The sequence below is a fragment of the Neopelma chrysocephalum genome, unplaced genomic scaffold, assembly GCF_003984885.1.
Source record: "Neopelma chrysocephalum unplaced genomic scaffold, ASM398488v2 Primary Assembly neopelma1_67, whole genome shotgun sequence".
NCBI classification, from domain to species: domain Eukaryota; kingdom Metazoa; phylum Chordata; class Aves; order Passeriformes; family Pipridae; genus Neopelma; species Neopelma chrysocephalum.
Genome location: NW_020897726.1, coordinates 8,044,461 through 8,056,377, shown reverse-complemented (window position 1 = coordinate 8,056,377; position 11,917 = coordinate 8,044,461). Strand labels below are relative to the sequence as shown.

Below are 11,917 nucleotides of genomic sequence, written 5' to 3'. Positions count from 1 at the left end.
TGCAAGTTGTCAGAGGAGAAAGCAAGCCTTCTGTGCCTCAGCAGCATTTCAGTTTTCCTATATTGACAGTAAGAAACATTTTTTTCTTACCCCTAAAAACCCTTATGGTGTTTTTTTACAAGGTTAGCAGAGTGATACCTCATAGAGCCTGTAGGTAGCACACTAACATATATTAACATCGGTACACTTCATATTACAGACTTATTTGGTAACATACTGTACTAAGAGACCACCTCTAAGAAACCTCAAACACATAATATACTTTTGCACATCTGTTAAATGGCTGATTTCTGCCAGGACTTTTGTATCAGACCCATACAGGTGGCAGAACTTGCTGCTAGCTCAAGCATTAGGTAGCTTTTTGAGCAACTTAGAGAGAAAGATGGTTGACAGCCATTGTGCTATCACTGCTGGCACACTCACTCTTGCCAAGAGCTTCCACCAGATAGTGGTAGGTGCTGAATGAGAACTCCTGCTTAGGCTGCAATGATTGAATGTGCTGAAAGAGTCCTTTATAACAAACTCTTCAGGGAAATGTTTTGGTCCAGGAATTTTTATTGATCATTCAGTGTGATCATGCTAACAGTGTTTGTTATAGGATTAAAAAAAAAATAGACTTGGAGAAGACAAAACCAAAGAAATATAAAGTCTAGGTCTGCAGAAGATGCAGACATTGGGTCCAAGCTCATGTCTGCGAGGTGTCTGCACTAGTATCTAGACTGGAGTCTTGTCATCCTTCTGTTTTAATGCAGTGACTGTGTGTAGAATGGGTACTCTTCCACAGGCTTTTTAGCCCCAGGCCAGAAACAGTATGAGCTGGGGATGGATTAAACCCCTCATACGGAGAAGGGAACTGAACCCTGGTCACCTACATGCTGCAGAACATGTAGATAATGGAGCTGTTTTAAACCTGGTAATTAAGTGTAAATCTGTGTATTCTATTCATACTAGGGAAAGAAATCTTATTTGAGTTTTTGTATGCTTGTTTGTGCTGTTTTGTTAGAGTTTTTTTTAACAAAAGAGCAATGGTTACCTTCAGTTTTAAATCTGTGAATCATAGGTGAAAAGATAAAAGCAAAAGCACTAGAGACAGAATCCTTGCAGACTCGAGAAGATTTGAAATATTTGTTTGATCTCAGTGTATCCACACAGTCATTTTAAATGTTGATGGCTCTCCATTCTTAGGACAAACTGTAAGTATGGTCAATCAATAGTATAGGAGAGAGAGAGACACTACAGATCATGAATTTAGGCACAGTTTATCCAGGTTTGGGTTGATTAGAATGGATGTATGACTGTTTAACTGCAGGGGATTAACTCAGATCTATCAGAGTTCATTAATTAAGAGGTCTGCTAGGCTACATTAGCACAGTGACAGGTTGGTTCTAGTGCCACTCATCTTCTTTCTCAATCCTTGTTGCATCCTCAGTATCTAGATTTCAAAATTATTTCTATTTTGAGGAGTATCCACTTATAAAGAATTGATTGCATTTTCTTAGTTCAGCAAGAAAGCACGGCTATGCGTACAGAGGTTCACTTATGAAGCTGCTCAAGTAATTTTGAACCCAGCTACCTATCTGAACTCAAATGCTGCCTTAATTACTTATCTATTACTTGAAAGGAAACCTAAGAATATTCAGAGAAATAGTTTTCGTATCTTTTAGAACGATCTGCATAGCTATCTTCTTATTGAGATGAATTGCTGCATTGATATTATGTATGAGATATCACTTATCAATAGATGCTTTGGCACATGGATTAAAAAATGTGATGTGGAAGCATTTTAAGAAGAAAGGAGACGTCAGATTAATTTGTACTATTACAGAAATGGAGGTTGCTTTAATATGTAGATGCATGCCACTACTTATCTTGAGTGGGAAAAAATGCTTCTTCATGAATCTACCAGTGAATTACTCATGGTGAGATTAAACAACAATCCATGTTAGATAACTGATTTCTGGTGGTGGAAGAACCTCAGACTCTCTTCAGATCAACTGTTTGAATGAAAAGTATTAATTGAAGAAGAAAATTTCAAGTATTGAAGTTTTTGAGGCTAGATTATCTACTCAGTTTCTCTTGAGTGCAAATAAAACACTCAGTATCTGACATCAGGCAACTTTTTGAGGGACCTGGTATAGCCTTAGTATAAACTGCAGCATTCCGTGGAGTTTTAAATTAACAGCAGCTCCTCTGGTACTGCCAACATAGCCTTTTGCAAAATGCTTGCCAGAACAGAGACTATTTCAGCGCTTTTCTCTTCTGCCCATCATGCCCTGATGATGTACCTGGTGTACACCCATGCCCACACTGTGAAAAGGAGCAGTGGGCACGAGTTCCTTCTGCTGCCTCCATCCTTTTTCTATAAGGTGGCAGGAATGTGCAGTACAGCACAGTGTGCTGTCTTCCAGTATGATTCATCTCTCTCTCCTCTGTTTTGGTGGGAAAGGTCTCCACAGAGTAGTTAATTTTTTTTTTTCATGACTGTGCTTATGTGTTAGCTACATGGGATTTGTGTCTCATTCTGGGGGGCACTATTTGATTGTTGTTCTATGTATTCTTGATGCATTCGGGTAGGGAGAGAATGGCTCAGCTGTCACTTCCCAGTGATACTTATGCTATATCCATACTGGTAAGTAAAACAGGCCAGGGATGGTTCTGTTGTCCTGGGGCTAAAAGGCACAGCATGCCTTGTCTCCATACGGCTAAGTTCTCATTTCCCAAAAGAGGGTGTCCTCATTCAGCCTGTTCCCTGGGAGCAATCCTTGGCCTGTGCTGTCCCCTGAACCATGCCCAGCCATTGTCTGGAAACATGTTAGCTGTCAGGAGCCAAAACTGTGCCAAGGAGCAAGCTTACAATGGAACAGCAAGGGCAGGAGCATGCTGGCATGCTGGCGCATGCCCTGGCCGTCTTTCCGTTCCTGGTACAAACGTAACTATACTCATATTGATATTCCCTAAGTTTAGCAGCATCTTTAAATCCTGTTTTCAGGTGTTGTGTCAGCCATATAATCAGGACTAGCATTACAATTCTATTAATTTTTTAAAACAATATTAAACGGAAAGTCAAATAATATTGCAGCAAAACAGAGTGCAAATGATGGAACACAGCAGTTTTATTCCTTTGGCAGGATGCAGGACAAGACAGAGGTAATAGCTGCAGAGGCTTTCTTTTTTTTATTTGACCTAAAGAGGGTAGGTGTGTTTTTCAAGCTCTTCTTAAACTGAACTAGTACATATGTAAATTGAAATGCATGTATGTGAAGTTCCAGCTGGGAAAAAAAAATAAATCCTAAACAGATTGAAGCAAGAAAATGAATAGTTAGGGGAATGTCAGTAAATATTCAGATATCCTCACAGTTTCTTAAATAAATGCACATTTGTAAAATATCAGATTGCATATTCCAAACACAGCTTTAACTGTGTCCCTGCATCCATTCCCAGTCTTAGTCTGCAGACCAGAGAACCCCTACAGACAGAAATCTACATCAAATAAGTTCTGAGTTACAGCCATCACACAATATGGTTAAGTCGGAATATTTTTACTGTTTAATAATAGACAAAGTGGATATTTTATTTTGGAATCAAAGTGCTGTTATGTGGATTTATGGTTTATAAGGTTGGCAGTGTTTCTGAGTACTTTCTTTTCCAAAGTACATAAATATAAAGTGGTAAAAATTTTGGTTTTAGCTTATAAATGTAGTTAATAATCTGTGCAAACAATAAAAAATTCTATTTATTAATAGCCAAGAAATGTTAGGGGGGCTTGGTTTTTCTTCTTACAGGAGGATCATTTAAATCAACTGGATGAAATGAAGAGACAGTGAATATCACTATGGTTTGGGGGGATCATGTGGAACTTCAGTTATTAATCCATTAAAGTCATTACTGCCTCCGAGTTTTATTTAAAAGTCAGGGTCTTTTTTAAGGATTAGATTAATGAGGAAGAGAACTATTTGTGTTTGATCCATCCAGTATATGCATGGATGTGCACTCATAGACTGGCTGAGGGACCTTCTCTGCTTGAGTTTGCGGCGCTGAGCAGTGGGTGGGCAGTGACGTGCGAAAGCTCTCGTGGACTTTGCATTGATTGTCCTGTTCTGACACCCTGGTTTTTATCATGCTTACAATATATGCAAACACGTCAGGCAATTAGACATTTGAAGACCTAGTTCTGCTTCATTATTTGACTTCCTGCTACTAATAATGAGATTTTTGAAAGATTTAGTGCTATGCTATCGAGTATAAAAGAAGATTGGTGGCCTGTGCAATGGAGTTAGGTGTGGTAGATTAACTTTGTCCTGGCATCTGTATAGAAGCCTCTCTGTAGGTATTATCAGCTGTAATTGGCACTGTTGCCAGAAATAACATTGCAGTATCAAAAACATGGGTGTTTTAAGGGTATAGCTGGGGGATTTGAAGTGTTCGCTTGTTTGTTTAAATTAATAAAGACCCACGAGATTCTTTTCCTTTCCTGGGTTATTGTTGGATTCTGTAATTTTAATTCTTTTCAATATTCTCTATAAATTCTGCTGGTGTCCAAATTACATATAAGTACTTAAGAAAAAGCTAAGTATCATGGCAGCACATTGAAAATATCCACTTATGGGCACAGTAATGGCCTAAAATGAAATAAAGTCCTAGCAGGTGGTAATGACTAGTAATGATCAATAAAAGTTTTAAATTATGCCCAGGCAATGATTGTGGGTTACTACAATAATGATTCATAGCATGAAAGCGAGTTTTTATTCTCAGAAAGGTACAGGATATACCATGATTTTGAAATTCCTGGAGAAGTCCAGTGCATTGTGTTATTTACTACCTCTTTCCAGTAAAACTGTGGCTGTGAGAGTAAAGCAAGTTAGAGTAAGCACATACTTGACCTCTGTGGGACTGATTTCCCCTGCACTCAGAGGCTGGCTCGTAGGCCCGGGTGCTGGATACTTTTCAATGAATGGGTGACCCTGAGATCAGAGTGGGTTACCGGGAAGGAGCAACAGCATAAATCTAAGATTAGTAGCCCTTATGCTAAATACTTTAAAGGATCTCCCTATTGAAATTCTCAGTACATGCTTCACAAGGTCATTAAACCATCAACTGTAACTGTACTAAGAATTAAGGATATATTTTCCATTACATTTGTTATCTTAAATATGAGAATGTATATTCCCCTAAAGAAAAACACTTCTGGTTATTTCCAAAAACCACACTTAACAGGACCAATCCTGCACAGGGGCTGGTAGGTTTCCTGAGGAGTTATAATATCAGCATTAATGATCAGATTGTTGGAAGCAAAGTAATTGTAAAATTTGAAGTTTTAAGTTGTGCTGCCTACTTTTTGTGTTTCTGTTTTTGAACTAATTTCAATTCAGCAGTCAATTGCAGGGTGCTTTATAGACCTCTTCTGCATGCAGGTTTCTGGCATTACTCTGCCACATTGCCTGTGTTACAAATATTACTCGTAATTTTTTGCACGTCTTTCTTTCAGAACATGGAAATTAACACTAAGGCCTTAGGTTTGGCTTTAGAAAAGGCTTTTTTCAGTCTAAAAGAATCTTACGGTGTCACATTCAATTTCTCCTGTGAAAGTTAAATTTCTTTCTCTTGCTTCCTTTTATGTTCAAAAACTTAAATAATTTATTGCTGCAATGGAATGTGTACTGAATCCAGTAACCAACAGAGGATGTGGAAAGATTTATTGGGAGAAACATTAAGAGCATTCCTGGCCAGGTGTATTTTATTTCTTTCTTGTGAAATAGAAAAAAAAATATACACCTCCAGCCAACTTCAGATATGGCTGGAAGCCCATTTGGAAAACAGTGTCTGTTATTGTGAAGTGCTTCTCAAGGCAAACTGAGCAAAATATTATGAGGGGCACATAGAGATTTGGCATTGCTGAATAGCAAGAAATGTGTTGTTCGATCTTGAAAGCGACTGCAGTGTTTGCTGTCTGAGTGGGTGCGAACACATGACTTCCGCTCTCCTCATGTATTATACAGCAGTTTATACCCATGGGAAATGAGGGAATAAAAATCCTACCGAACCCTCGGTCCATGACAAAAGGTCCTGAAGGAGCAGGACCTAAGTACAATTCCGCACTCCTTGCTTGACTGATAGGAGGTGCTACTCAGTGAACTGCAATATACAAACGTGTTGAATATTTTTATCCTACCACAGTTTTTTATAACTCTAATAAATAATTTTACTTCATATTAGAATATATAACATGAACTTGTGGAGTGTAATCTTTTGCAGAGTTACAAATTGTAACAGCTTACTTATTTCATGATTTTTAGGACAAAATGCTAGTTGAATACAAACATCATTTTTTTCAGGAATTGTAAAAGAATCAGTTATAAACTAGCTATTTTTGATTCTATCCAGTTACCTCTCTGGCATGTTTCCTGTAATTTACATAAATCACAAAGTTATTAAGAGCATTATCATAGAATCATAGAGTAGTTTGGTTTGGAAGTGTCCTTTAAAGGTTAGTTATCTACTCCAGTCCTGCTGCAGTGAGCAGGGACATCTTCAACTAGATAAGATTACTCAGAGCCCTGTCCAACCCGACCTTAAATGTTTCAAGGAGTGAGGCATCCACCACCTCTCTGGGAAACCTGCTCCAGTGTTTCACCACCCCGTCATAAAAACTTTCTTCTCTATATCTAGTCTGAATTGACCCTCTTTTATTTTAAAACCATTACCCCTTGCCCTGTTGCTATAGGCTCTACTAGAAGATCTGATTCCATCTTTCTTGTAGGTCCCCTTTAAGTAATGAAAAGCTTCAGTGAGGTCACCTCCAGAGCCTTCTCTTCTCCAGGTGCAACAACCCCAACTCTCTCAGCCTGTCTTCTTAGAAGAGGTGCTCCAGCCCTCTCATGATTTTTGTGGCCCTTCTTTGGACCTGCTTCCACATAGAGAGTGTTCCAGGGACACTCTTCCCCTTCTGGTTTTTCCTTCCACTTCAATTTCTTAATCTCCAGCTCCCCTCTGTGCTAGTTGAATAGGTAGGTCCCTTCAGCAGTCGCCTTATTCCTTAAAAAGCAGGTTTGGATATTATGTTTCTGTACAAATTGTGAAAACAGTTTCTTCTTTCTCCATTAATCTGAGTTTCTCAAAGGTTCTCTACAATTTCTTCCTTCATGCAGTGTCTGAATAAAAAAAGAGGGGAAAAGATACAGATTCAAACTGCTCCATCCTTCTACCCTGGGCAGGAAGCTGTATCTGCATCCTATTTTACATTCTCATACTATAGGACCCTCATGATGAGTTTCCTTGATCTGTCTGTTCCACTGTATACCAGTCCTTACTGTCAAAACCTATTGCATCCAGTTTTCTCCATCATGGCTATGGAGCACAGATCTTGATTTCTCTTTGTAGCTCCCCTTCTGTATTTATAAATTCTAGGTTCTCCCTACCCTAGAGTTTTATAGACCTTCCTTTTTCTCTGTTGCTTCATAGAAATTGTTCCCTCCTATTTCTCTCTCCAGGGATGTCTCTGTGCCTGGCTACACCTATTGCTATTTTCCTAGTGTGCAAATGGAAATGTTAGTGGTAGGAAAAGGCCAACCTTTTATAGCCAATACAACTAAAAATACTTGGCAATTAGACAAAAGACTCTTTCAAATGTGAGCTGGAGTACTCAGTTAGAGGCACAGAATCAATGTCTCATTTTATTACTGTTTCCTGTATTGGTTTCTGTACTTGCCTATCAAAACCAACCTACTTTTTAAAGTTATCTCATACGAAGATCAACTTAAACCAGTGAAGTCCCAGTGCTTAAATGCCTTTGCGTTTAAGTAGTTTGTAGATTATGGGTGGGATTCAGTAAATGCTTACAGTTGCAGGTCTTTAACTAAGCTACTCAATTAAATCCTCCATTTTTTTCCATGTTTTCAAACCCAACATTTTTACTGCCTTTTAGATTTTAAAAATCAGTAAGGAAGCAAGTGGTCTCTGGATAGATGGCATTAATTCTAGTAGTTTTGCATCGTGGAGATTAGAGAAAATGGTTATTACTATGAAATTGTGCTTCCTTAAAATACAACTTTTAGAAGTTCTTCTAATAAGTACAAATAAATGGTTTTATTTGTTTCAACAATCATATGGTAATTTGGCATACGTGAAAATTGTTTTTAAATATTTACTTTTGCTACTTTTGTAAACATATTGTTTTCCCTGCTCTCCCCCTTTTTTTTTCCAGGACCCTTCGCTTCTTCAGGAGACAGTAAATTCTGCTGCTGCTCTTATCATGGCATTAATAAAAGACAGAAACCCGGAGCTGATTGGCCAGCTGTTGGTAGCATAAGACCATAAATCATGTGCAGCTTTTGGAAACCTTTTTTTTTCATCATCTATTCACCAAAGGTCTTAAGTCATTTTACCCTTTGATTAAAACTATGGATTTATGCCATTTACTATTAAGGTCCTTTAACAGCATATTTTTGATACTTAAAATGCAAGTCTGCTGTTATGTATAAAGTGTAATAGGAAATACAAATCATTCTGAGATACACTGGGTGCATACTGTGAGGAATGATACTGAAATGTTTTTTAAGGTACTGATCATTTAAAAAGGTGCACACAGGACACCAAAGCATTCATGCAGAATTGTCTTTAAACGTGTGTGTGTTGTACTCTAGGACTGCATGACTTAAATTTTATTTAAGATAAATTAATCCTAAAGCACAGCTTATCTACTTTATATGAAATTATTTAAAAATTGCTGCTGTAATACCTATCAGTGAATGTAGAGTTCATTACAGAGTGTAGCCTTCCTGACATCAACAGAAACACATATTGCAAGAAGTGTGGGAAGGGTCAGGTCTCCGTCCTCTGTGAAATGAAGGTAACCTCAAATCAAAGAAAAGACATGCATGGGGACAACAAGGTGCTAAACCCCAGTTTTCCAGATGCAGCATGCTCTGGCTGTAGCCTTTTGGTGCTACGCTTCTTCCAGTGCCCACGTGCCATCATTCAGAACTAGCTCCTGTAGCACCACTGAGTTACTGTAGTGCAAATACTCTGTTTTTGCACGTCTGTGTATGTATATGCATGTATGTGTGTATGAATGCTTAAAGGGTGAGAAAAGGGTTAGGACCGAAAAAAATGTTTCACTACCCAATCTATAGGTCATGGAGAAATAGGAAGGTTCTGTTAGCTCAGCTATAAAAATACAATTTTCATCTCTTGCTGATTAACATATGTTTGTATTAAATAGTAGTCAAGAGACTAGGCCTTATGAATTCAAATATATGCTCCATGGATAATCAAGTGTGCACAACTGGGACAGAAAGATGAAATTGTGAATGATTATTATGTGGAGTATCTCCAGGTGTCACAACCATTAAGAGCAATACAAGAAGAGTCCATGAAAACATCTGTCCCTCCTTATGCAGCAGACTCAGGAATTCCATCTCTCCTGCAATTTGTGAAGGGGCTAGGTTAGTGTCTTATGTACCTGCTGTGACTAGAATACAGTCTTGGAGCAGTATTCCCACCAGAAGTGTTCAGTGAGTCCCCGATTCAATCTGTCCTGAGTGAGAGCACTGTCAGTTCAGCAAGTTTCCCTCTAAAAACAGCATTCCTCCCCTTACTCCCACCATGGTCCACACCCTCTCATGCTCTGCACTTGGTTCCCTTCCTCTTTCCCTTGACATGACTATCTATAACTCTAGTTTAAATCCCTTTTAGAAGCTGATCTTGATCCCAAAACTTCCTTCACTGCATAATAAAATAAAAAGTTTTTAGCTGAGGATTCCATATCCAAAGCAGACATTTTCTTCCACACAGAAGTCATGCAAAGACAACTAACAAAGTTCTTGTGCATCATCTGCTTTCTTCTTGGCTTCTTTCTCCTCTCTACTTTGATTAATAATTTGTCCTTTCTGACATTGTACAACATAAACATTCATATTAGCTTTTTGTATGGCTATACAATAGGTATATTTTGTTCATTCATGTCTGTTCATATGCAGAGTATGCAAATAAATGAAGAACTAAAGAATTTATTACTGGTATTCATAATTTAACAGGACAGCTTTCACAAATAAGTTTTCTGAATTTTCTTTTACATTAATAAATTTGATGAAGGAATTCGTTTCACAGGCTTTTAAAAGACATGATGAAAGATGTCTCTTTGAGCATATTTTGTGAGTCTTCTTTGCTTGAAGACAAAAATACAATGCGATGTGTTTTCCCCAATTAATAAGCAAGTGAATTTAGCATCCTTAATGTTTTCTAACCACTCTAATTTATACATCATGATATTACCTTAACGCTGGTTTGTGTGTAACATCATTTGCTTAAACAAAACCCTTTATTTTTTAGGGTTGTTTTACTTACATTCTCCTAAAAGGATTTCCATCCAATTAAAAATGATACTGCAATGAACTGCTGTAATGAAAAAATATAGTTGTTTATGGACTTATTTTGAAAAGAAAACAGACAACGCACAACAAAAAGTAAATTTTGGGTCATCAAATATACTTAGTACTAATCTTAAAAGGAAGATAATAAGATTAATTGCTAATGTACTGTTAATCATTGCATTATGGATTTTTTAATCTTTAACAATCTTTTCAAATAATCTACAAACACGGAAAAATCTATTTTGCTGGAAGCAAATACACCAACAACAGAACTACTAAAACAGATCACGAAATACTAGAACTGCAGTAAAAAAAAAAACAAAGAGAAACTGGACTGTGATTAATGCTATTGTGTATCCAAACCAAATTGAAATGGTCTTTTGGGTGATTGTTAGTACTTACAATGGGAATAAAAATATAAAATGAAATTAAGAAACTGTTTGATTGTTTTTTGTCTGTGCATAGCTTCTCACAAATAGCAGTATACATGAGAAACTTGGCAGCCTTTTGTACACACATGCTGTTTTGAATTTAACTAGTGAATCAGTCACCACCCATATTGCTTTGAACATTTGGACAGAGATAACAGAGTATAAATAAAAGCTCAGACTCTGCCAGCCTTGCTTACCTTACCCCTTAAGCACTCTAATTAGTATTCTTTGGGTAATGTTCATCAGAAAAGAGAATGCAGAATATGGCCCTAGAAATGCTTTTTGTAACTGCCAAGTCAAGTAAATTAGATTTGTGTACTGAAACTAACCTACTTCATGGAAAATCTGAAATGTAAATTACTTTTTTTGTCTTAGAAGTCAGGCAGAAGAATTTCTACTTACAGTCTTTCTTTCTTTCTTTACCTTTTCAGGCTGCCTAGCTTGAAAAAAAAAATGGTTTGATGGTCCTCTAAAAATGGCTGAAAGAATGAAAAGGATAGAAGATGGTGAAATTAAAAACAAAAAACACCCAACATCCCAAAACCAAACCAAAAAGCAAAGAGAAACAAAGTGAGATGTTACCCTATTGCAATCAGTAGCATAGTAGAGTCAACTTTAGTTGACTTTAAAATACCACAATGAAGCTTTTAGCTCATCTTGATAATTAGTGTAGGCTGCAGAACAAAAAGTGTTTCTGGATGCCGTGAAGCTTTTGGTGCATTCAAATTTGTATTTCTGTGTGACATCAAATTCTCATCATTGCCACAGTGCTGTTGTAGATGTCACCCAAAGAGAAGTTTCCAAAGACATGTAAGGTTTCCAATTACTACTTGGCACTTTCTGAGGATACAGCAACTTTTCCTGTCTGTAGGTCACTCCACCGGAGAAGAGACATACTTTGTTTGCCCTGTTCTCCATGTCTAGGACACTTGCTACTGCTCACTGCTTTTTGCTTGGATTTTATGTATGAAGAAGAGCACATTCACTTCCAGACATGCAAAAGCTTTTTATTTTGTATCTCCTTTCTCTTTGTCCATAACTTTGATCTGAAAAATTCTGGTTCATGTTATAAAGCGTCCACCAAGATGTGCAGACAATGGATGCTTCCCTTCGTTCCTG

General features: G+C 37.5%; 1 protein-coding gene across 6 annotated transcripts in view; it reads left to right on the top strand.

Moving 5' to 3' along the window:
* ISPD (isoprenoid synthase domain containing) overlaps positions 1 to 10,799 on the top strand; it is a 114,000-nt gene extending 103,201 nt beyond the window's left edge. For 5 of the 6 annotated variants that reach the window (XM_027684717.1, XM_027684716.1, XM_027684718.1 and 2 more), the window contains exon 10: positions 8,201 to 10,799. In XM_027684717.1, coding sequence (XP_027540518.1) covers positions 8,201 to 8,305 — 105 coding nt within the window. In that variant the 3' untranslated portion in view covers positions 8,306 to 10,799. The remainder of the gene's footprint in view (positions 1 to 8,200) is intronic. The other variant, XR_003534471.1, reaches the window with a different exon arrangement.
* The last annotated feature ends 1,118 nt before the right edge of the window (positions 10,800 to 11,917 follow it).